The sequence below is a fragment of the Sceloporus occidentalis genome, unplaced genomic scaffold (genome assembly GCF_023333645.1).
Source record: "Sceloporus occidentalis isolate IW3139 unplaced genomic scaffold, rSceOcc1.0.p SCAF_7, whole genome shotgun sequence".
In the NCBI taxonomy this organism is placed as follows: domain Eukaryota; kingdom Metazoa; phylum Chordata; class Lepidosauria; order Squamata; family Phrynosomatidae; genus Sceloporus; species Sceloporus occidentalis.
In genome coordinates, this window is record NW_028316987.1 from 6,819,692 (window position 1) to 6,843,858 (window position 24,167).

General features: G+C 43.0%; 1 protein-coding gene across 3 annotated transcripts in view; it reads left to right on the forward strand.

Moving 5' to 3' along the window:
- ARHGAP23 (Rho GTPase activating protein 23) overlaps positions 1–24,167 on the forward strand; it is a 228,789-nt gene that overhangs the window by 147,666 nt on the left and 56,956 nt on the right. For all 3 annotated transcript variants that reach the window (XM_089531789.1, XM_089531787.1, XM_089531788.1), the window contains exons 4-8: positions 3,928–4,020; positions 5,077–5,155; positions 12,913–12,967; positions 18,584–20,174; positions 23,461–23,616. In XM_089531789.1, the coding sequence (XP_089387915.1) occupies positions 3,928–4,020; positions 5,077–5,155; positions 12,913–12,967; positions 18,584–20,174; positions 23,461–23,616 (1,974 nt within the window). The remainder of the gene's footprint in view (positions 1–3,927; positions 4,021–5,076; positions 5,156–12,912; positions 12,968–18,583; positions 20,175–23,460; positions 23,617–24,167) is intronic.

Below are 24,167 nucleotides of genomic sequence, written 5' to 3' on the forward strand. Positions count from 1 at the left end.
AAGACAATAATGCTAGGAAAGGTAGAGGGCAGTAGGTAGAAAGGAAAACTGCATACCAGGTGGATAGACTCAATAAAGGGGCCTCAGCCCTGAGCCTGAAGGATGTGAGCAGAGCATTAGAGAACAGTGGATCCTGGATATGTCTCATCCATAGGGTTGCCATGATTTCAGATTGACTTGAAATCAGTTAATAACCACCCCTGCCACTGTCAGCTCATACTTGCCATAAAAATGGTTCATGTATGTATCTGTGTGTATCTTAAGCAGTACATTGATAGGCTATCCATGGGAAATTAGTCCATGACACATTAGTCCAACACAATATACCACACTGGAACTCAAGCTATCTGTCCAATAATTCATCGCCTCCCCACATTTGCCATGGACTGGTACTATATTTGTGCCTATTGGCTATCATTGTTTCTTTCTTTGCTGAAAACTTGACAGCTGATGATTCATAGACTGACACTGGTCTGTGGACATTACTTTGAATAGTACTGGTAAACAGTGTACATTCATCCTCACCTTAAGCAAAATTGTGTTTCTCCATGTTTATCTATGTTCACATGAACAAGGGAAAATTTTCTTTAGATCAGAAATAGGAACCACACAGCCTTCCTGACATTGCTGAACTGCAAGTTCCAGCAATCCAAGTCATATCTAAGATGAGGAATGCTGGGGAAAACAGCCCAAAAGCATTAAGGGGGGATGAGCTTTAGAGCTTTTACCAGGGGCTATCTCTCACACATTTTAGATATTTTCTCTTCCAGAGGATTTTGTCCAGTGAAAATTATTTGGGAATGTTCTTTAAAGCCTGTGTTCACACATTTTCTTCATAACTTTTTTACAGTCCTTGGAAAGGTATTTCCTATGGAGGAAGTAGCTCTCTTGTCTCTGGTATAGGCATACCGAGAGGAGTTGATAGGCCTCCCTGTGAATCTTACTATTAACATCTATGTGTTTAATAATAAAATGCAACTTTGTAGTGACACATTTGTGGTACCTGCTTCTCAGGTCCCTTGGGAGATTTCTTCTTTCTATCACACAATGAGTTTGAAGTGAGGAAGGTCTATATAGTATGATGGCTTGCTCACTCCTCTCTCCTTTCCCCACTCCCACTCTCCTTAGGCTGCCCTGTTCTGTCACCAGTGATTAACCCACAGTGAAACTGACTGGCTATTTTAGTTCCTGGCCCATAAGTCACCCATGCATTCAGATAAAAAGGTGAAATCTCTTTTAAGACTTTTCTTCCTTCTGTCGAAGCACATCTCCAGCCTAAATCAGAACCAGTTGTGACTGCATGAGGCAATCCACACATACAGTTAGGAAACTGGGGTGGTTGGGTGGGTTAAGCCCCCTCTGGCCTTTGGCAAAACTGCTTGAAGTCACAGAATGACACAGCTGACCTGCAAACAAGAAAATTTTAACTCCAGAAATGGCCTAAAGCAGGAATAGACAACTTCATGACATGCAGATATCATGTAATCGGGGGAAGTGCAGCCTGAAGGTCCCCAAAGCAGCCAGACCTTCTCTTTCAAATGAAGTTATTACTGTGACTCAAACTACCAAAAAATTGGCAATTGGCATCCACAACCCCTCCAAGACTCCACATTGTTAAATGTGCGCCAGCTCACCCCACATCGGCCCAAAAAGAAACTAAATGTGACGTGGTGTCACTTTTGGTTATGTTGGCTGTGCTGGGGTCTGTAAGGGTAAAAATGGTGTCCACCCCGACTCAGTTGCTCACTCCTGCCTTACACAATATTTTAAAATACAAGTTGCCAAAGTCAGAGTCAGGGGACTGAATTGTCAGTACCCAAACTGTCCTGGGGTCCACCCTCTGGTGGGTCACTGAAATTTGATGTAGCCAGAAGGTCACAGTTTTGTCTTCCAACAAGGTGTTTCCACATTACATTATTATCGTTAATATACTTATTTATACCCTGCCTTCTGCCCAAGACTGGAACTCAAAGCGGCTTACAAATGAAAACGATTACAGTATAGCTAAATAAATAAAAAATGCTATTTTTTTTAATCCGAGCCTCTCTAGGAATTTTTAGGTCCTCTAGTGCAATTCTGTGAAAGTTGGTCATAGAGTCATGCTGGAGATTCCTAGAGAAAACATATTAATCAAATGTGCGACTAATCAGATACACAAAAGTGGAGGGCTGACTCTAGAACCATTTAGAACTATACAACACCTTCTTGCAAGTCATTTCCTTAAAAGCTTTCACTTCTAATAGCCTGTTGGAATAAAAGTGTCTTGCTGACACAAGGGCAGCAAGGAGGGGACTATTTTAGTCTCGCACAAAAGAGGGTTCTAAAATTGAGGGGCAGCCAATATGAAGGACCTGTTTCCCATATAGCAATCCACTGTATCTGTGACTGACAGAAAGACTTCTCCTGAGGATCTCAGGGCACATTGGGGAGTGCACACCTTTTAGGGAATCCAATTAGTGCTTCTGGGGGGCTTCTGGGAACACTAAAAGGTACGCACCCTATGTGCATTAAAAAAAGTGTCACTTGTTTACAGGCGATAACATGGTCATAGTTAAATATTAGGATTTACTAACCTGCTTCTGCTGGGATTCAGATTAGAGTCAGGTTCTTGATGTCTTTTTTGAGTTTTAAAAAGAACATACATCTTGAATTTGAAGCTTGGCCAAATAGAACTTGTCTCTCATCTAACATTAAATCTTAAGAGTCAAAATCCAGACCTGCAGTGTCTCTCCCCATGTTTTGTAAAGCTCCAAAATGCCCTTGTAACTTCTCATTTTACTGGTACTACTGCAATTGTATCCTGTGTAAGAGCCATCTTTGTCCCTTTGTCCCTTTGATGGAGCCACTAAAGACAATTTGCTACCTGAGGCAGAGTAATAAATGGTTCCTCCCACATATCTTCCCATTCAAGTGAAGGTGCATAGTTTATAAAGCCAGCTCCTAAGGCGGATGAAGAACCTCTTCCTATAGAAGAATACAGTAATAAGAAATTAAGTACAGTAGCTAACAATTTGCTGTGCTTTCTTGTCACCCCCAAATTTACTGCCTGAGGCAGTTGTGATACTCTGCCTAAAGGTAGAGGTGGTTTTGCCTCACACCCCAGTCTATTCTGGTTTCTAACTCTATTTGTGCTGGACACTTGACAGCATTGATATGACTGCTGGGTAGTGGAGTTTGAAGGACAACCCCATGATTCCTTACAAGGTAACTGAAAGGGGGCTTAGTCTGAAAACAGCTAAGTTGTGGTTAATAATGCTACTCCCTGCTCCCTTTCCTGTCTGAAGGACAGGTCTGCAACTCCACTGCCTTGAGGCAGGATTTTGAGCTGAGCAGATCTGATGCCGTCGGAACACATCACTACTCTTTATCTTTGATAGGAATCTTTTGGCTTTCCTGGGAGCTGCACTCTGCTGCCCTTGAGGGGCAGGCACTGGGGCTTGTGGTCTGAGGAGCTCTGGAAACTGCGAGTAGCCATACATGGCAGGGCCATGCACCTTTGGATTGTGTCAAGCCATGGCTATTTCTCAAGGAAAGTTGGCCCCAGATATATGACCAGTTTGTCTCCTTTTCTCTTGGAAGCTAAACAGGATTAGTACTTGGCTGGGAGGCCACCAATGAATGTGTAGGCTATGTTTCAGAGGTAGGAACTGTCAAAACCTCTTCTAGGAATTCCTTGCCTAAGAAAACTATGAAATTCATGAGGTCATCGTAAGTTGACAAGTGACTTGAAGTCTCTCTCTCTCTCTCTCTCTCTCTCTCACACACACACACACACACACACACACACAAAACACAGACAGCCTTTCAGATCTGGAACTTGCCCTGACTTCATTTCCCTAGTCCTCTAGGGCTATAGCATGAATCATCATGGAAATATATATGAGAGATATCAAGATTCCATCTTTCTTTTTCACTGTTTTTATATAGGACCCCCACGGAACCGTCTGGAACCTATGGACACCATCTTTGTGAAAAGTGTGAAGGAGGATGGTCCAGCACACTTGGCTGGCCTCCGAACAGGTGAGAAAGGGGGACTTTCCCGCTTATTTAGGGTTCTCTCCTAATTATATTTATAAGAGCATCCAAATTCTGATTGAAATTCCTGCTTATGGTGGCCTTCTGGCCAATATTTATTTATTTATTTATTTATTTATTTATTTATTTATTTATTTATTTATTTAGAGTATTTATACCCCGCTGTTCAGCCTCAAAGGCTCTCAGAGCAGGTTATAAATGGTTACTTAGATGGTTTGCTGCCTTCAGGCTTACAATAAAAAAAGACATGACACAAAGGGAGAAGGGAATGGCAGTGGGGAAGGGGATCAGCTCCATGAGTTCTTCTCTCCCTCTGAGGCCTGGACCATGGCAGATGGACAGGAGAGAGTCCATTATCTCAAGCCTGATCCATTTGTTGTTCCAGTGAAGCCAGTGCCTAATATTGTGCATACATATGAATGCATGCATGCATGCATGAGAAGTCTTCAGTTCAAATCTCACTTCTAACATGAATTCACTAGGCAAGGACTCTTAGGTAAGCCATTCTCCCCAACCTGAACACTCTACATCTGTCTACAGATGAAAAATGGGGGTAATAATACCTGTTTTATAAAAAGTGCTTTGTGAAAGTTCTGTGTAAATGCTTCTGCTTCCCCTCCTCTTCATGATGGTAATGGTGATGGTGATAATGGATTTTCTTATTAATCACAAGGGGAGAAGCATCTCTATTTGGCATATGTCCTTTCTCCCTTCCTCACTCTTAATAAAAATAGATTACATTATACCAACCACCATAAACTGTTTTCCTCATAATTTATATTGGTTTTAAAATCCCACTTTTCTTTGTGGTTGGCACCGTAGCACAGAATTTATTTCTTATGCATGGTCCTTCATATGTGATCAGTGAAAATGACTGTTGCATATTTTAGATAGCCTGTCCTTTTAAAAACACACTTTCCTTTCCTCACTCACCCTCAATCATCAATACTAGGGGAAGAAACAAAGTACATACAGAATGATTTGCTTTCTACTAATTTTTGTGTTGACGAGACTGTCACCACCTCCTGCCCCATCTTTTAGGAGACCGTCTTGTCAAAGTGAATGGTGAAAGCATCATTGGGAAAACCTACTCACAAGTTATTGGCCTCATACAGAACTGGTGAGTTACTCTTTTCCATCTGTTATAATCACTTCAGCTTTATTGCACAGGTGTCACAGCACCACCAGTCAGAGAGGTGGGGTAATAATATATACTTTTCAGCTAGATGTCTGAAAATTTTATGTGTTTTCCATAAAAACAAAAGCCTTGTTTTAATTTAAGATCACAGACTATCATCCAGGCTGCTGGTTTGCCTTGTTGTTGTTGTTGTTGTTGCTGTATATTTCCAGAAGAAGAGCTTAAAATTGCTGCTTACTCATTTTACTTATTTTACACATGTATATGTTGCTTTTCAGTGTACACATTTTTAAGCTAGCGTTCAAACCTACCGTACTCAAAAGAACTGTGTATAATCTCAGATGTTTGCTGAGATTATTGAATTAGGCATCTAGAAAAGCACAAACAAGCGTTCCCCTTACTTGAATTTAAAATTGGCCTATGTGGTTGTCATATTTAGTCTTTCTTCAGGCTTCTTGCCAGATTTCCCTTCCCAGCTTTGTATGTACTGTACAGTTGCCCCTTCGTTTTCATGGGGGATCCGTTCCAGACTCCACTGCAAAAACAGAAATCTGTCAATATTCAAGCCCCATTGGCTAGAATGGCGGTGTACTCCCACGGGCATCTACAGGCACATCCCCCATTTTATGTCCCTCCGTTTGCCCCTTGCATGTAATCAAGGGACGCAGATTCGAAGTCAGCACAAATGGAGGGATAACTGTACTTCTGATTTGCCATATTTGCTTTTTTACCCCGTTTTGCCTCACTCTGGTCATCAGGCAAGTGACTGGATTAATAAAGTCAGTATAATGTAGCTAGTCAACATTAGCCAGTGTTTGGTTTGTTCATTGGACTATGATTCTAGAGAACAGGATTCGCATTCTGACACAGCCATGTAAACCCACTGGTTGAAATTGCACATGTCATAGACTTTCAGCCTTAGAGGATGGCAATGGCAAACTCCCTCTGAAGAAAATTGGCAAGAAAACCTCATGATAGGGTCACCTTAGGGTTGCCTTAAGTTGGAAAGGACTTGAAGGTATACAGCAACTACAAAGGCAACATTTAAACTACTTAAGCAGAACATTGGATTTGAGAGCATGTGCAGAGGTCACTGCAGAAAGGATGATCTATCAGAAAGAGAGCATCTTTTGACTCCTGATCAGATACTTCCAGGAACATCAGAGCTTCATATACAGTCCACCCTCCGTATCCGCAGACTTGCCATCCACAGATTTGAGCATCCACGGATGGCAAGCCTGCGGCGGGAGGGGGGTGGCAGCAGAAGAGGAGGAGAAGGCAGAGATGAGGAAGAGCGGAGAAGAGGAGGAGGAGGAGGAGGAAGAAGAAGAAAAAGGAGGACGAGTAGCGGCAGGGTGACGGAGGGGATAAGAGGAGGAGGAGAGAGGTGGAGGAGGCAGGGAAGAGAAGAAGTGGGAAGAGCAAATAAGAGGAGGAGGAGGTGGTGGGGTAAAAGGAGGAGGAGGAAGAGTTGTGGGAGCAGTGACTGGGGAGGAAGAGAAGGAGAAGAGGAAGAGAAGAGCAGAGAACAGGAGGAGGAGGAAGGCAGAGGAGGAGGAGAACAGGAGGAGGAGGAAGAAGAGGTACCTTCTCCATGCCACCCACCGCCGTGAGAGAGGAGAGGCTGGCATCGGGGGGCAAAGTGTCATTGTTCTCAATGGTGGTGTGGCTGTATGGCCGCCCCACCATTGGGTACTTGGGACTTGATCATCCGTGGATTTTGGTATCTCTGGCGGAGGGATACGCAACAGATCCCCCACAGATACCGAGGGCCCACTGTATTTATGGGTGACCAGTAAAGCTGAACTATTAGTGGATAGGGACTATTGATTTGTATCAATGGTGAGAATAGCAGCATTTCTTGAAAATCAAGAAATTATTTAGAGGTTGTTCTCATCTTCTTTACAACTCTGGATTTGGATTATGAAAGGTGTCAGCTGGTTTGGGGCAGTTGCCTTTTGTGAAAAAGGTTTAATTTCAATCTTTTATTTCAGAGGAAAATTTCAGGTGGTTTGCTTATTTAGATTCCCTGCAGGGGTGGGAAATCCCAGACGCTGTAGGTGGCACTGTTGAGCTACGTGGGAGTATTTGGTCACAGCCATCACACCTCCTCATTGCTTTCTCTTTTGGTATCGATTGTACAATATTGTAAACTTCTGTGCAATGCTTAGAATATATTAGGCACTTTTAAAATCTTTAATGTTGATAGTATGATCTCTGTTTCAGAACCTTGTTTCACGCACATGTGTTATGAGAATCCCAGAACTACTGAAAACAGCATTCAGTGCATGATATCATTGCCTGCTCTTGGTAGGCTGGCAAATGCAGAGTGAGGCAGGACATGAAATAAGGATTTTAAAAAAACATACATTATAAAGGATTATTACTTGAAACTGCAGCTGTCCTGTTCTATCATAATTTGTGGATTCTAGTCCATCAGGCCTCTTACATTAGTTGTTTTGTGTGCTTCAGTGTTTGTACACACACACACACACACACACACACACACAAGTCTTCTAAGCTCTAATGCATCTGTTCCTCAAATCAGTAGTGGTCCTACATTTAACATTTTAATTTTTTTTATTCCTGACCCAAGGTCAAAATGGTCCAATAAAAGGCATGGCTTTAGCCTATCCTGTTGTGTAGTATTGAGCTCTGTATATCTAATTAGCCTTCAGAATTGCGGATGGGACGTGGGGAGCCAAATCTGACCTGAGAAAGGGACCTAAATATAGCCAATGGGGAACGTGCAAAAGCAAAATCAATCCAGCTGGGAACTATATATATAAAATGCTTGGCCCAGAAGTATCAAAGGCGTGTGGAAAAAAAGATAACCTAACCGGAGGAAAACACATAGACCACTCTTCAGACAAGCTGCAGAAAAACCCTGAAAATATTGCTTATCAGAGGAGTTGCAGGGTTTATGAAAAAAGTCTGGTAGAGACGTAACCCTATCTCCCCTTCTAGCTTGTGGCCTTCTTCCCAGTTGGCAGGTAGCTCATGAGAGAAATCAGAGCTGGAAAGATCCTGAAAGCCTGGTTGCTACAACATCTACAGCCGTTTGGGGAGAAAATTCCATCTTTGAGGGAAAGAAGTGGTTGATTTTTTCCACCTGGGGTAAAAAAAGAAAGAAAGAAGGGGGAGACCAGTTTTAGGAAATGGGAAACTAGGTAGGTATAGCCAGACCTCAGTGAAGCATTCTTGCCAATGAGCTCAATTGATTAAATAGCTATGAACTATTTTGGACTGCTCATTGAATGCAGAGTTTGTAGTGGTAGCTAAGTGTGAGCTATGTGCCAGGAGTTCCCTGGTTACAATTTCAACCTCAGCCAAGAGGTTACAGGAGCCAAGTGGCTGCTCCTGACTCATGTCTAACCCACGCATCTCCCTGGTTACTTAAACGTGTGATGTTATGTCATCACATTCGTCAGGGCAGAGACTCAGTCCCTGGAATTTCCAGTGTAAAGGATCTCTCTTAAAAGGCATAGGGAAGGATTATTGTGACCTACAGAGGCTGAGGAGCAGGGCTGGCCCACAATATTTTGAAGCCTGAAGCAAAATGATGGCTCTTTCCCATTCCGTGTACAAAATCCAATATTGCCTTGAATATTTCTTCCACAATGGTGGATGATGAGGAAGCATCCTCTGCTGCAGCTAAGACAGCACAAGACTAGGGTATGTGGCACACAAATTTCTCCTCTTTGTGTGGCACAAAACTTCCCCTTGGCATTCCTGTGACCCAGCTTCTGCTTCCTGAGGCAGTTGCTTCATAGAATCATAGAATTGTACAGTTGGAAGAGACCACAAGGGCCATCCAGTCCAACCCCCTGCCATGCAGGAACTCTCAATCAAAGCATCCCTGACAAATGGCAATCCAGCCTCTGTTTAAAGACCTTTAGGGAAGAAGACTCCACTACACTCCAAGGGTGTATGTTCCACTGTCGAACATCCCTTACTGTCAGGAAGTTCCTCCTAATGTTGAGGTGGGATCTCTTTTCCTGTAGCTCGCATCCATTGTTCCGGGTCCTATTCTCTGGAGCAGCAGAAAACAAGCTTGCTCCCTCCTCAATATGACATCCCTTCAAATATTTAAACAGGGCTATCATATCACCTTTTAACCTTATCTTCTCCAGGCTAAACATCCCCAGCTCCCTAGGTCATTCCTCATAGGGCATGGTTTCCAGACCCGTCACCATTTTAGTCGCCCTCCTTTGGACATGCTCCAGTTTCTCAATGTCCTTTTTGAATTGTGTTGCCCAGAACTGGACACAATATTCCAGGTGGGGCCTGACCAAAGCAGAATAGAGTGGCACTATTACTTCTCTTGATCTAGAAACTATATTTTTATTGATGCAACTTAAAATTGCATTGGGCTTTTTAGCTGCTGCTTTGCACTGTTGACTCATGTTTAACATGTCATCTACTTGGACTCCTAGATCCCATTCACATGTAGTTTCATTTAGCCAGGTGTCCCCCATCCTATATCTGTGCATTTCATTGTTCCACTTCATTTTGCTTAATGGTAGATCCACATCTGCATTTGTTGTTGTTGTTGTGTGCCTTCAACTCATTACTGATTTATGGGGACCCCAAGGTGAGCCTATCACAGGGTTTTCTTGGAAAGTTTCTTCAGAGAGGGTTTGCCATTGCCCTCCTCTGAGGCTTGGAGAGTGTGACTTGCCCAAGGTCACCCAGTCCAGCATATGGGACATTAATCTGACTTGGGATAAACCAGTTTCTATATAGCTCAGAACCTGGTACTTAAAGAGTCACAATCTTCCATGTAGGTGCCCAAGTATCGAGACCACCGATGTGGGTCTTTCTGTGGGTCCCTCCCCTTTCTGAAGCCAGGAAGATATCAGCTACTGAAAAGGCTTATGCAGTTGTGGGCTTTCCTCACAGAAGAAGCCTAGTTTAGTGCTGGCTATTTTGATTTCCTCTGGCCTTTTAAAGCTGACATTGGTTTTAATCTGCTGCATTGATTTTAATTGTTGTGTGGTGCTTGTATTTTATCACATTGACTGTTACAAGGACTGTTTCAAGTTTAATTATTGCTTTGTTCTTCTCATTTTGCTGTTTTTGATGGCGAGCCTCTGTGAGGATGGGGTTCAAGTTTCAAACAAATAAACAAAGATAATTTGATGTTGCAGTTGGCTTTCTGGAGAGTTGAAGAAGTCCCCTCACTATGATTTCCACTGCCCCTGTTCTATAATGTTTGAAACACTAAAACGTAGTAACTTCTCTTAGCTGCTCTTTCATCCAAGACACTGACACAGGTCCAAAACACACTGCAAAATAATCCAGTTTGAAACAACTTTAACTGCCCTGGCTCAGTGCTAGGGATCCTGGGGATTTTATTTTATTATGGCACCAGAGCTCTCTGATAGAGAAGGCTAAATGTCACACAAAACTACACTTCCCAGAATTCCTTAGCACATAGCCAGGGATCAAACTGTGGTCTCAAACTGGATTATTTCTGCAGTATGTTTTGGACCACAGTGATATGAACAGGGGGGACGAGATTAGTGAATCCGGGCTGGTCCATGAGCTCTGCCTTACAAAATTGAATGTTATATGCAAAAGCAGTAGGCGAATTTTGTGTGTGTGTAAAATCTCATACGGGATACAAAGTGGCTTACATAGTGAAATGTCAAAACAGTGTAGCTAAAACAATCCATAGTACAGTGGGCCCTTGGTATCTGCTGAGGTTTGGTTTCAGCATCCCCCGTGGATACTATAATCTATGGATGCCCAAGTCTCATTATATACAATGGGGTAGCAAAACGGTGCCTCTTATATAACATGGTAAAATCAAAGTTTCCTATTTGGAATTTATATATATTTTTACATATCTTCAAGCTGTGGATGCTTGAATTCATGCATAAAGAATCCATGGATATGGAGTGGCCGACTGTATTGCTTTTAAAAAAAAAGCATTAAGTAGCAATCCAGTTAAAAACATTAATTTAGAACAGTTTAAAACGCATAAAAACCTAATACTCTTCAAGACCTGATGCACCCATTGCATTACCTTAACCAGCTAAAAGCTGAAGACCTGTTTATGGTAAATATGAAGGTCTTTGCCTGCTGGTGAAAGGAGAGCGGCAAGGGGACCAACAAAGAGTCCCTTAGAAGACAATTTTATAGCCTGGGAGAAGCCATTGAGAAAGTTCTCTGCTGAGTCCTCATCAGAGACGCATGTGGGAATCTGAGGCCTGTTACAGACTGCCAAAATAAAGCTGCTTGGGGTCTCTTTGGAGGTATGCTGTTTAAATGATGCATGCATCCTAAGAATCTGGAAGCTGCACCAAAGCTGCACTCCACTGCTTATGGATTGGAGTGTGGCTTTGGCGCGACCTCCGGACTCTTAGGACCCATGCATCATTTAAATAGCATACCTCCAAAGAGACCCGAAGCAGCTTTATTTTGGCAGTCTGTAACAGGCCTGAGAGAAAGCCCTCCCACATAGATCTTAAAACTCAGGTAGGCTTATACAGAGAGATACTTGTTCTTGCTTAAGAACATGCCTTCTCTGTGGGAAAAGGTTGACCATGCCATATTTCACAATCCCTCCCACTTCTGTACTCTGGCCAAAAGTACTTGCTGCCTTCTGAGGCTTTTCATTAAACAAAATGTCTTGTAAAGGCAGAATTGTCACTGCATTGTTAAAGGAAGCAGTGTGGTTCCTTTAAGTATTCTGTTGTATATGACAATCTGTTGTTGTTTGGTGCCTTTAAGTCATTTCCAGTTTACAGAAACCCTAAGGCAAGCTTATCATGGCTATTGATGAATTAATTAATCGTTATTTTAGAGAACTAATAGGAATGTTGGTTAATTCAGTATTAGTGTTTTATTGATTGTATTTTGTATTATTGTATTATTTTTACTGATGTCATCATCCTGCCTCGATCCTTGGGAGAGACGGGAAATACAAACAAACTTTTTTATTATTATTATTATTATTATTATTACCTTTTCTTGTCAAGATTTGTTCAGCGGAGGTTTGGCATCCTCTGAGACTGAGAGAGCGTGACTTGCCCAAGGTCACCCAGTGGGTTTCTGTGGCTGAGTGAGAATCAAACCCTGGTCTCCAGAGTCCTAACCCAGCACTTAAACCACTATACCATGATGACTCTCAGTCAGTATATGACAGTACCTCTTTCTTAATAAACCTGATGTACTGTACTGATTTTGAAAAAGGCAATGTGAGTGTGTGCACAAGATCCAGGATACTTTGGGAACAGTGGTGCACTTAGGCCATTTTGTTTTTTGTTGATGTTGTGTGCCTTCAAGTTATTTTCTTGGGGTTTTCTTGGCAGGTTTCTTCAGTGGGGGTTAAGTGGACCATTTTAGACTCTGTTAATGGTCTTTGAGTGGAAGGGATCAGATTTAGACACTAGTGTATGTTTCTTTGCTTATTTTAAAATATGGTAAGATGTGTTTGCTGTGACAGAGGTCCCTCCTGCTTAACCTGCTAAGTGAAGGGGTCCTTGAATTCTGTATGATTTGATAGTGTGTGTTTGGTGGTTACAGCAGGAGCTGAGAAACTATGACATTCTAAATGTTGATGGACTCAGCCCAGACCAGACAATGTGGAAAATAGTCAAGATTGGACAGGAATGATAGGCCAACACTATTTGGAGGATCACAGGTTTCCGATACCAAGATTATTGCAGTGTGCAATTGAGGGTTTCTTTTCACACCTAATCTTATTTCAAAATTCCTTCTCTCCTCTCCAGTGAAGATGCTTTGGAACTCTCCATCATGCCCAAAGATGAGGATATTCTGCAACTGGTGAGTGTTTTGTCAGTGCCAAGGGGTGGGTTTATTTTGCTGACTGGTGGGTTTACTTTGCTTGACTAGAAAGCAAATCAAACATACTGAAATGTCTCAACATTTTGTTATAAAGCCAGGGGTTCCAACTCATGGTTTCTTACACTCAATTACATGCAGTGACTGACATTTACATACACACACAGTTAAACCCCAATGGCTAATTAAAAAAGAAAAATCAGGTTTGGAAGGAAGCAATTTAGAGAAATAGCAGGTTATGAATGTTTTTACCTCACCTGCCATTTCTCCTACTTATTAATAATATTATCCATATGCACTGTTGAAAAAGTTATATGAGCCAATGAAGTGCCAGTGCTGGGCTCAACTGTAGGATTTTTCCACCTGTTCTGCTCAATAATATTGCAACATTTGGATGTGATCTTAAAACCCTAAATGAATAAAATACAAAAACGATATTGTTTCCTTCCCTACTTAATTGTTTTTTGTGCCTTCAAGTTGTTTCCAGCTGATGGTGACCTTAAGGTGAATCTATCACTTGGTTTTCTTGGCAAGATTTGATCAAGAGGGAATTGCCTTTGCCTCCATCTGAGGCTGAGTGTGTGACCTGCCTAAGGTCATCCAGTGGCTTTCCATGGCTGAGCAGAAATTTGAACCGTAGTCTCCAAAGTTGTAGTCCAGCACTCAAACCACTACATCACAATGATTCTCTTCTCCCTCCTAAATACATAACTAAAAATCCCGCTACCTTATTCAAGGTGAAAAGGGCCTACTCTTGAGCCCTGGCAGCTGCAGCTCTTCTCTAGATCTCCCTCTCTTTCTGAATTCAGCTAGCAAGAACAGCCTCTTCCTTAGGGTTTCCCCATCCAATGGACCAAATCAAGTAATTCATAGGCTTACACATGTATGTGTGTGAGAGAAAGGGTGAGTAAGTGATCATGCTAGCTGAGGGCTTCTAAATGTACTAAAAAAACTTTTCGAAGGTCTGACTAGTAGCATGTTAGGGAACACTAATAAGGCTTGCAAACCATATATTATCCCTCACATGCCATGTTGGCAAGGGATAACTGAAACTGTAATCGGACACGTTTGGTGTTAGTGGTGGGACAGATGGACAACCTTCACAGGCACCAGTTTGGGGAGAACTGGTCTTCAGAAGTATGCAAGGCCTAAACTCTTTAGAGCTTATAGGTTAAAAGGGACAATTCAAATTGTGCTGAGACACAATGCAGGGATGCAATGCAAGTGTAAGAGTGCAGATGCCATATACTCTTAGCTACCCCTAGAGTTTTCCCAGGGCAACTTAGCAATTGTAGCAAGCTATTCTGAATCAGCAACTGAAATTCAACAGAAAGGATTTGTAGCTGTGGATGCTGTAACCATTTGCCCAGGTGGAAGGAGCTGGTCCTCAAATTTGCCTTTGCTTCTTAACATCTTGTGCAGCAAAGGAACCTTTGTGTGGGTTTTCCCCTGCCCTGGTGCCTCACAGGGGTGTGTCGGCATTCCTGTGGTGCGAAAGCCGGCTTGGCTAGCCAATGAGCATGCCCTGGGTTACAGAGTGACTCTTGACAGGATGCACAGAAAGGAATTCTCAGCTCCTTTCATCCCTCCCACATTGGAACGTCCCAGTTTATTATATATATATATTTTTTTAAAAAGCAAAACTTAAAAGGAAAGATTGAGAAAGAGAGGAAATATTAGCTTGAATGTCAGAGACTCCCGGGGAAAGGGAGAATCTGTCTTTTTGAAGAGGGAAGAAAGAGAGTGCGCAACAAAGATAGTGGACCATAAGCAGAGTGACAAAGGAGGCAAAGGTAATAATTTTATATTGTGAGGATTCCATCACTTTTGAATGTAAGACATTCTGCGTATTCATGATTGGCCAGAGATCAACTTCAACAGGGTGGGGATTTTCCTGGGTAAGCAAAATTGCCCAATTTATATGTAATAGGCAAGAAAGGACTGTGTCACCCCCTACAACAACTGGCATAAAGTTGCAAATATATTTTAAATTTACTAGCTATGGTGCTTGAGGATTTGCCAAGGTAGGAGATGGGGGCTGCTAATGAAATTAACATCAGAGAGGCACAAATAAGAGGCATGAACATGTAGGACATAAACTTTCTTTCTTTCTTTCTTTCTTTCTTTCTTTCTTTCTTTCTTTCTTTCTTATACCACCAGCTGTTTTTAACAAGGAGGCTCTTGCTGTTCCTTTAAGCTGAGGCCTTGTTTCAAATATAGCTCCTTTTTTGGATCTTGGCAAGTCTCTGGCCAGAAATGTGGTTTCATCTAACGGGGGCAGGATTCCAGTGTGTGATGGGAGGCTGAGCCAGGAGCAGTGGCGAGCATTTTGTTTCTTAGCTTGGTGTCCAGGCATTATTAGTACCTAGCCAAGATTTAAGGCAGAAGGGTGAGAAAACTGGGGCAGCTGCATATTCTTGAACTGATTAAAGGAAGGGTAGCATGAAGGGTGGTATAACTGCCTTCTTTTTCAATCCAGACCAACTCTGACTAGACTTCTCTGACAGGAATAACTTCTTTGACAGAAGAACAATTTGCTTTTTTGTGTGTATATGTTGAACCCTCAACTTCCAGGACATCAGATATGAGCATGAGTCAGACCATTTTTCTTCATACACACACTCCATGGAGAGATGGAGAACTATACATTTTTAAATGGAAGATATGGGAAATATTCTCTTCTTTCCTCTCTGTTTTTTCTCTCTCGTGGTCAGTTCTAAAGAAAATCCGCAGCATCAGTTTCCACCGATATTATAACTGTTACTGACTCTCTGGTAAATTTCCATTTTTATACTCCAATTTTCCTTCAAAGCCTAACCACAGGGAGTGTGGTGATTTAAGAGGAGTGCTCTTTAACGTCAATGGCAGGTTTGTATCATGGCTTGAAAACAGAAGTGCAAGCAGAATATTGAAATATAGGGATTGAATTCTATGCATGCTTACTGGGAAATAATCTTCATTTATCTATGGCTGCTTCTGCACTGCAGAAATAATCCAGTTTGACACCACTTTAACTGCCATGTGTCAATGCTATGGAATTCTGGGAATTGTAGTTTATTGTGGCACCAGAGCTCTCTGACAAAGAAGGCTAAATGTCTCACAAAACTACAATTCCCAAAATTCCATAGCATTGAGGCATGGCAGTTAAAATGTCAAACTGGATTATTTCTGCAGTGTGGTGGATCTGTGGTTAAATTTGTTTGGGGTTGTGTTGTTTGTCTCTTTTACATCTTAAACCTAAACTTTTTTGCTGAAACCTGTCTGATGTCAACAGAAGTTAATAAGTGCACTTTTCATCAGTGTTACATCTAGAGTGAACAAGATACCATTGCTGAGAACCTCCTGGTTCAATTACCACCCACTCCTTTGTATCATTGATCACTTGTTCACCCAGACAAGTGGTATGGAAACAGTGTGTTATGGTTCCTCTTTGCTGAAGCTTCCATTGCCTGCTTTCTTGCTCACTCACAGAGTCAGTGAACAGGGGGGCAGGCCATGGAGGATGGCAGGAATTCAGAGGCCAGCTTCTTTTCCCCCAGCCAAGCCATATTTTCACCCATAGTTTTGTGTTAACCATAGGGGTTTGAGACTAGACATTTGTCAAGGTGACATGTAGCTCCATTCTTTGAAGAGCTGAAATTTGAGGAGCAAAGTATGGATATCCACGAGACATATGCAATATAAAAATACAGTCTGTGTATAAATGTATAAAAAGAGAACCAGCTTGATTTGAGTTTGGACTTTGGAGACCACTTGAATATGGAAATCACTAGATGACCTTAGGCAATGTGACATTCTCTCAGCCTTAGAGGAAGGCAAAGGCAAACCCTCTCTGCACAAATCTTGCCAAGAAAATCCCATGATAGATTCACCTTACGGTTGCCATAAGTCAGAAATTACTTGGAGGCCCACAACAATAACATGTACAAGTACTATAAGGTCTAAAAACCTGGCAGGCCCTCTTGATATCAATTATTGGTTGAACTGCTATGATTGCTCAGGATCCTGTGAGTTTGCAAGGTTGCCATAAAGGAAGTGGAAGCTGGTATAGAAATAGCGGACTTTGCCTAGGAACTTGAGCGTTTCTGTATTGACATGAATGCTGAAGACACAAAATACATTAAAAATAGCAGATTAGTGTCAGGGAGCTGAAGAACAGTGATGTTTGCCAAGAACATGTAGTGGGCTAAGTTCAGGATGAGCTGCATACTGTTGGTGAAAAGCGATGCAGATGGTTGCAAAGCAGCAAATGTTGCTTATCAAAAACATGACAGACAGCTTGATGCAAGGGATGTGAAAGAGAGGAGGAATGGAAAACAGTTGCATTGGATTCAATTGTCTCAATGAAGTTGCTTTTTTTGAAGTTGCTTTTGTTGTCACCTCCCAGGAACCTCTGCACGAAGAAACACACTTTACCCTGAGAATTGCACATTTGTAAATCTTATGGTGTGTTTCAGAGGAAGAAGGAGTCCACGATAGAATATGATAGTTTGAATTGCTAATCAGGCCACACTTGAAAAGTATGTGCTGAATGCATTAGCTATTGTGAAAATGCATACATGATATGAAGTGCATAAATAAATGCACATATAAGCAGACTACATTAAAAATGCAAGCAGATTTCCATGCAAGCCCCCATCTTCCCCACAGACACAAAGTTTTACAACAAGATCTTATGGATGGATGCAAAGAAAATTCATGAGGTTTTCGAGAAATGTAGTGGAAGTGACGCTAAGAAATGTTCACATGCCTCAGATGGCAAATGATTTTACTACAGCTGGGTGGGAGGCAGTAGGGATCAGAGAGCCATTTTGAGCAGCTCTGATTCTTGCATCAGCTGCACCATGTTGCTATGGCGGCTGTTTTTCATGATCAAAATGAAGACCTGATCATGTATGGACTGGAATTTTGTTGTTTCAGTATAGCCCCCAGAATGGCATTAAATACATAAGCATCTGGGGGATGCTACATAAGCATGCTGCAGAGGAACCCCCCTCCCTTTTTGTCTGAAAAAGAACTTTTGGGCAAGAAAAAGTGTTTAAGAGAGGATTGAGGGCTGGAAGGACAAGAGCCAGACAGTACCTTCTGAGGCTACATGTAATCCTTGAGGAGCACAGCCACCCCATCAAATGTTTGCAGGGTGAGTTTGTGAAAGGGATGGGCAAGGGTTCCACTCCCCAAAGCAGTCTGCCTGCAACTTGTTATTTGCATCTATTGTTTCCTCTGACCCAGTGATTTTCAAACTCTGACTTTCCGAGTATTTTGGACTTCAGCTTCCAGAATCCCAGACCATTGCTCAAGATGGCTGAGGCTTCTGGGATCTGAAATCCAAAACACATGGAAGACTAGAATTTGGGAATCACCACTGTTGTCAATTGCTTGGTATCTGGGGAGCAAGCCATAAATTTGGAGGCCTGACAATAATGCCAGCAAACACAGCTACATATACTCATAACATTTCTTTCTTAGAGGGCAGATTTAAAGACCATCTATCATTTGCACCCTTCTTGCTTCTATGGACCGAGAGTTGCCTCTTCATCCATAGCTTTCAGCTACAACCTTACCAATTTCCCCCTTTTTTTTCTCTGACTGTTCTAGGCATATTCTCAAGATGCATACTTAAAGGGCAATGAACCATATTCTGGAGGAGCCCAGAGCATCCCTGAGCCACCACCAATATGCTATCCTCGCAAAACCTATCCCTTCCAGTCAAGACCTTCCCCTCAAGATGTTTCAGCAGCTGAGACCTACCAGGTGGACAACAGGCAGCCGTACCACACAGGATCCTCAGGCCTTTCGTCTTCCTTGAACACTGTGGTTCACAGAAGCCCCCCAAGTGTTTGGGCAGAGTCCACACAGAACTTCAGTAGTAACCATTCCAGCCCTGCTCACCGTACCGAGGAGGTCCAATATGGATTGACTCAGAGGGTGCCTGTCTCAAGGCCTCCCCCACCTTCTGGCTCTTTTCCCCACTATTCCAATAATAGTTGCCCAGGTTCCATAAGCTCTCCATTACCTGAGAGGTACTGTGTCCCTCCTACTCCCTCTATGCCCAACCACGCTTCCTATGGCCCCCCCAAACATCTCCCTGACCATCGCTCTCATGGTGGGTTGAAGGACACTCCCCGTGAGGGCCGGCCCTCCCGGGACTGTATTGGGGCTGGCCCCAAATCTGTCAGTCGTCTAGAATGCCAACAGGCCTTGTCCAACTGGATCTCGAGCCAAGTGCCACGCCGCAGCTCTTCAGAAGAGCGCCGTTGTGCCATGCCACCTCGCTACAGGAGCGTCTCGCAAGATCGCCTGGGGGATGCTCCAACTTCCCGTGGTTGGCCTCACAGTGCTTCCCAGGACACCTTGATCCAGTCCTCTGCCCATGATGGCTGGAGTTACCGGGCTAGGTCAGAGAACTATCTGGTAAAATATGGGAGATCCTTGGAAGCTCTTGAGCAGGGTGCCTTGGTTTCTCCTAGATATGACAGGTGCGTGTGGCCACCAGACAGGTTTTACCTGCATGGGCAAATTAACAGGGCTCAGCCTAATCATCCTAGTTCTTATATCCCTTCTGCCTCTTCCAGGGATCCACTTCCTGCACATGTACAAAAACACCCTTCCCAACCCAACCTCCAGAGCATTGACGACTCTGGCTATATTGGTTACCGGAGCTACAGCCCTTCATTCCAGCGCCGGACTGGCTTGCTCCATGCCCTTTCTTTCCGGGATGCTACTTTCGGTGACCTTCCAACTTTTAATATTTCTCAAAGGCAAGGAAACCACTCAACGCCACCTTATGTTGAAAGGCCTTTTCCCCCAACCATGCTCCCCAGTGCCCAAGCTCCTTGCCTGGAACCTCCCATGGGCAGTAGCCCAGAGGTATCAATTGACCAAAGACCAGCCAAACAGGAGAATGACAACAAACCTCTTGAGCAGGCGTCCCCACCTCAGGCTACAGAAAATTTGCAGCCTGAGGCTGAGGAAAGGAGGGATGAGGTGGTTCTCCGGCAGAAGCCCCCAACTGGACGCAAAATGCCTCCTCCCACAAGGCAGATGAATTTTGTCTTTCCGGATGACATGAAGGAAACGGACATCTGTGATCCACCTCCACCAGTGCTGGCAGCTAGTAAAGACAACAAACGGAGTGTGGCCCCATTAGCTACACCAGAGGATTCACTAGCATCCATCCCATTTATTGGTAAGTAGACATTGCATGTTGGGCAAGTTTACCACTGAAGTTCAGCTATGTGAAAAAATTCTGAGGCAGTTTAAATGGGCTAAGATGTGTGAACTTCCCAAGAGCCTCCTTGGGCTAGCAGATATTACAACTGCTAGGACTTTAAAATGTAACTTTATTGTATTAAAACTCCCAGAATCATCAAACCATCATGGCCCTGGCTATGCTGGCTAAGATATTTTAGGAGTTATAGTCCCCCCAAAACCTTTAATGTTTCCATGTACTACAGATGTTTTATTCTTGGCTCCTCACTCTTGAGTCCATTGCAGGGGAAGTACAATTAGTGAATATGTTGGGCAGAGAACAGGAGTATCTCAAGTTTGATGTTCCTTTCAGATAATGTTCTGAAGTTGCTGTTCTGGACTGTGACTCTCAGGTCAAAAACACACTGCAGAAATAATCCAGTTTGAGACCTCTTTAACTGCCCTGGCTTGGTGCTAGGGAATTCTGGAAATTGTAGTTTATTGTGGCACTAGAGCTCTCTGACGGAGAAGGCTAAATGTCACACAAAACTACAGTTTCCAGAATTCTCTAACATTGAGCCAAAGCAGTTAAAGCAGCCTCAAATTGAATTAATTCTGCCGTGTGTTTTTGACCTCAGTCCCCTTGCTAGTATTGGACACTGTTGAAAAAGAGTAACCTTTCCAAACTATGCAAAGTGCATCTTTTGTGCATTTTGATTAAACTAATGTGTAGGTAGACTTCAACTGTAAGCACATCCCAGACGTTGACTATCATGGTTTATAAACAGCAAAGAGGACCTCCTAAAATCTGAAAAGTGGGAGTAGGATAAAGTTCTCTATCCACTGGGCTTCCAGTTCAGGTTGGACAGAAACTGGAGACTGGTTGGGTTGTTCTGGCAGGAGAAGCCTCCAGAGTTATTTGTGCAGGGACTTGGAGAAGAAGCAAAACATGGAAATCACTCCTCCCTACCCAACTCTGGCACAGTGCATCTACAGAGAAGCACCATGTAGTCCCATCCTACTGCATGGGCAGGGTTTTCTGCAGAAGATGCAGCTGTACTTCTTGTAATGGCCATGCCCCTTTCCCATTTTCACATTGTATACCACATTTGCAGTCCACTCCATGACAGACTGTCATTTTGAAGTCATCAGATCTGTTTTTGTTGGTGTAGTCCTGGCTCTGCTGACTTTCAGTGCAAATTCATAACAGGATATCATCATCCCATGATGTGGGTGGGGCTGCAGCTGGACCACCTTGGTGATAAATTTTGCCACCTGATTCCTGCTCAATCTGTGGTGCCTTTTGAACATTACCTTAACTTAGGAGGGAGCTGTTTCTTTGCTAAGTGGTTTCTCGATAATTAAATCTAGAAAATTTCAAATGACTTGATTATGGAAATTGCAGTTTGGAGAACTTCAACACTAGAATGAGAGAGCCACTGTGGTGTCGTGGTTAAACTGTTGGACTAGGATTTGGGCGATGGAGGCTCTAGTCCCTGCCGTACTGTGAAACCCATTGGATGGCCCTGTTGTCCTCTTGCTTCTGACCTACTTTATAAAGTCATTGTGATGATAAAAAGGGGAGCAGTGGAGCTACTGAGCTAATTTGGAAAAAAGCAGAATATAAAGTGTCATGCATAAACAAACACCTTCCTCTGCCAGGACAATGACTCTGTAGTTTGAATCATTGCTCCCTCACCCCATGTATTTACTGTTCAAGTAAGTGCAACTGACAAACATAAGACTCCCATGTGGCTTGGGTCGTGTATAAAGTTACTCCCAAGACTAATCCCCATTGCATCTTTCCAGTTTGCAAGTGAATAAGGAATGACTGGGGAAATAGAGGGAGAAGGTGGTTTACTCTTCTTTACCCCACCTCCTCTTTGCCCTACATGTTTGTAGGGCATCAGAGAACTTACTTTGGGAGGGAAGATGGAGTTTGAAGGAGGTGTTTGTGTAGAATCTTTCAGATTTCCTCCATCTTCCCTCCCCCATAAGCTTGTCTCTTGACCATGCCCTCAGCACTGCCACTCCCTGTGCACTATTTCTTAGTGTCTTTCTCTCCCCTTACCCTCACTCTCATATTATTCCTTGTAAACCATGTTAGCCTCTTAAGTTGCCATCCTCCTTCTCAGTTGTTTCTTACTCCATCTCAGATCAGTTTTGTATTAGCTGCTTGCCTGTTTCCCTCCCTTCATCCCTCTGTTTCTCTTTTATTATAAACTTTCTCTCATGGACAGTGACATTTGGAGCTGACTCCCAAGTTTCTCTGGAGACTCATGTATGAACTCCCAACACTTCTTACAAGAAACCCATCTCTTCCTCCCTGTTAGAGCTCATTTCTGCAATCCTCAGTCCACTCTGCTTTTTAGGATTTGAGCAGGAGAGGAAGATAATGGGCACATGTGGGATTCTGCCAGCTCTTGAAATAACCCTTCAGTTTGAAGAGGTTTTTTTATTTGATTTAGAAAACTCTGACAAAATGTTTGCCCTATCTCCAGGATTGGCTCTGGACTTAGCCAGAGGAAGGCAGCTGTTTCAAACAAGAGATTGAAAGAGCAGCAGATTGTTAATTGTAATGTTTTGTTATTGTATCCAGGCTGCCAAGAGATAGAGAAAAGTGCTGGAGGGATTTTCTGCATCTTGGGGTGCAGAAATACACAGCAGAAATAATGCAGTTTGACACTATTTTAACTCTCATGGCTCCATCCTACAGAATCCTGTGATTTGTAGTTTTGTGAGGCACCAGCACTCTTTGGCAGAAAAGTCTAAAGGCCTTGTAAAACTACAAATACCCGAATTCCATAGGATGGAGCTACAGCATTTAAAGAAGTGTCAAACTGCATTATTTCTACAATGTAGATGCACCCTAGCACAAAAATAGCTGGGCTGGATTTGTACACTTTGTATCTTGACATGGGTGGGTGGATGGGGGTAACATATGGCTCCATACAGACTGCCAAAATAAAGCTGCTTCGGGTCACTTTGGAGGTATGCTGTTTAAATGATGCATGCATCCTAAGAGTCCGGAAGCTGCGTCAAAGCTGCCCTCCAGCCCTTAGGACTGGATTGTGGCTTTGGCATGGCTTCCGGACTCTTAGGACACATGCATCGTTTAAACAGTATAACTCCAAAGTGTCCTGAAGCAGCTTTATTTTGGCCTGTCTGTATGGGGCCATATGTTATTCTACCAGAAGAAGCAGAATGGGTTGGGCCAGCCCAGCTCAGCCCTCCTCTGCTTGCTGTGTTATTTATTTATTCACTTGATGTCTCTGTTGTTCCAGATGAACCTACAAGTCCAAGCATTGACCTGAAGGCAAAGCACATCCCTGCCTCGTCTGTTGTCTCCAGTGCCATGAATTCTGCCCCTGTGCTCTCTGCTAGTCCCTCCTCACCTACTTTCACCTTTGCTGTCAACCGCCATTATTCCCAGGATTGCAGTAAGTATTTCCAGAACCTTGGCATCTAAACTTTTGTCTGCTTGGGCTATCATGTGGAGAGAATCTAATGGCAGAACACAGTGGTATACTGAACCTAAAGACAGCATTGCAAGTAAGCCCATAAATGCTTAGTGTTGTAGTGACAGTACTAGCAATAGTACTATAATGGTGGTAATTTAAGAGACTCAGCATGGTGTAGTTGTTTGAGTGTTAGACTATGACTTTGGAGACCATGGTTTGATTTCCAGCTTGGCCATGAAACCCACTGGGCAACCTAGGACAAGTCACATCCTCTCAGCCTCAGGTGAAGGCAATGGCAAACCTTCTCTGAACAATGCTTGCCAAGAAAACCCTATGATAGGTTCACGTTATGGTCTGCATAAGTCAGAAATGACTTGAAGGCACATAACAAAAACAAGTGGTAATTTATTTTATCAAAAAAATAATAAAGATTGGTTGTTGTTGTTGCAAAAGGATTTCTAGTGTGCTGAGGGCTAACAGAAGAGGGATGGAGTGGTGGGATTTCAGTAGATTTGTCAGATGGAAAACTG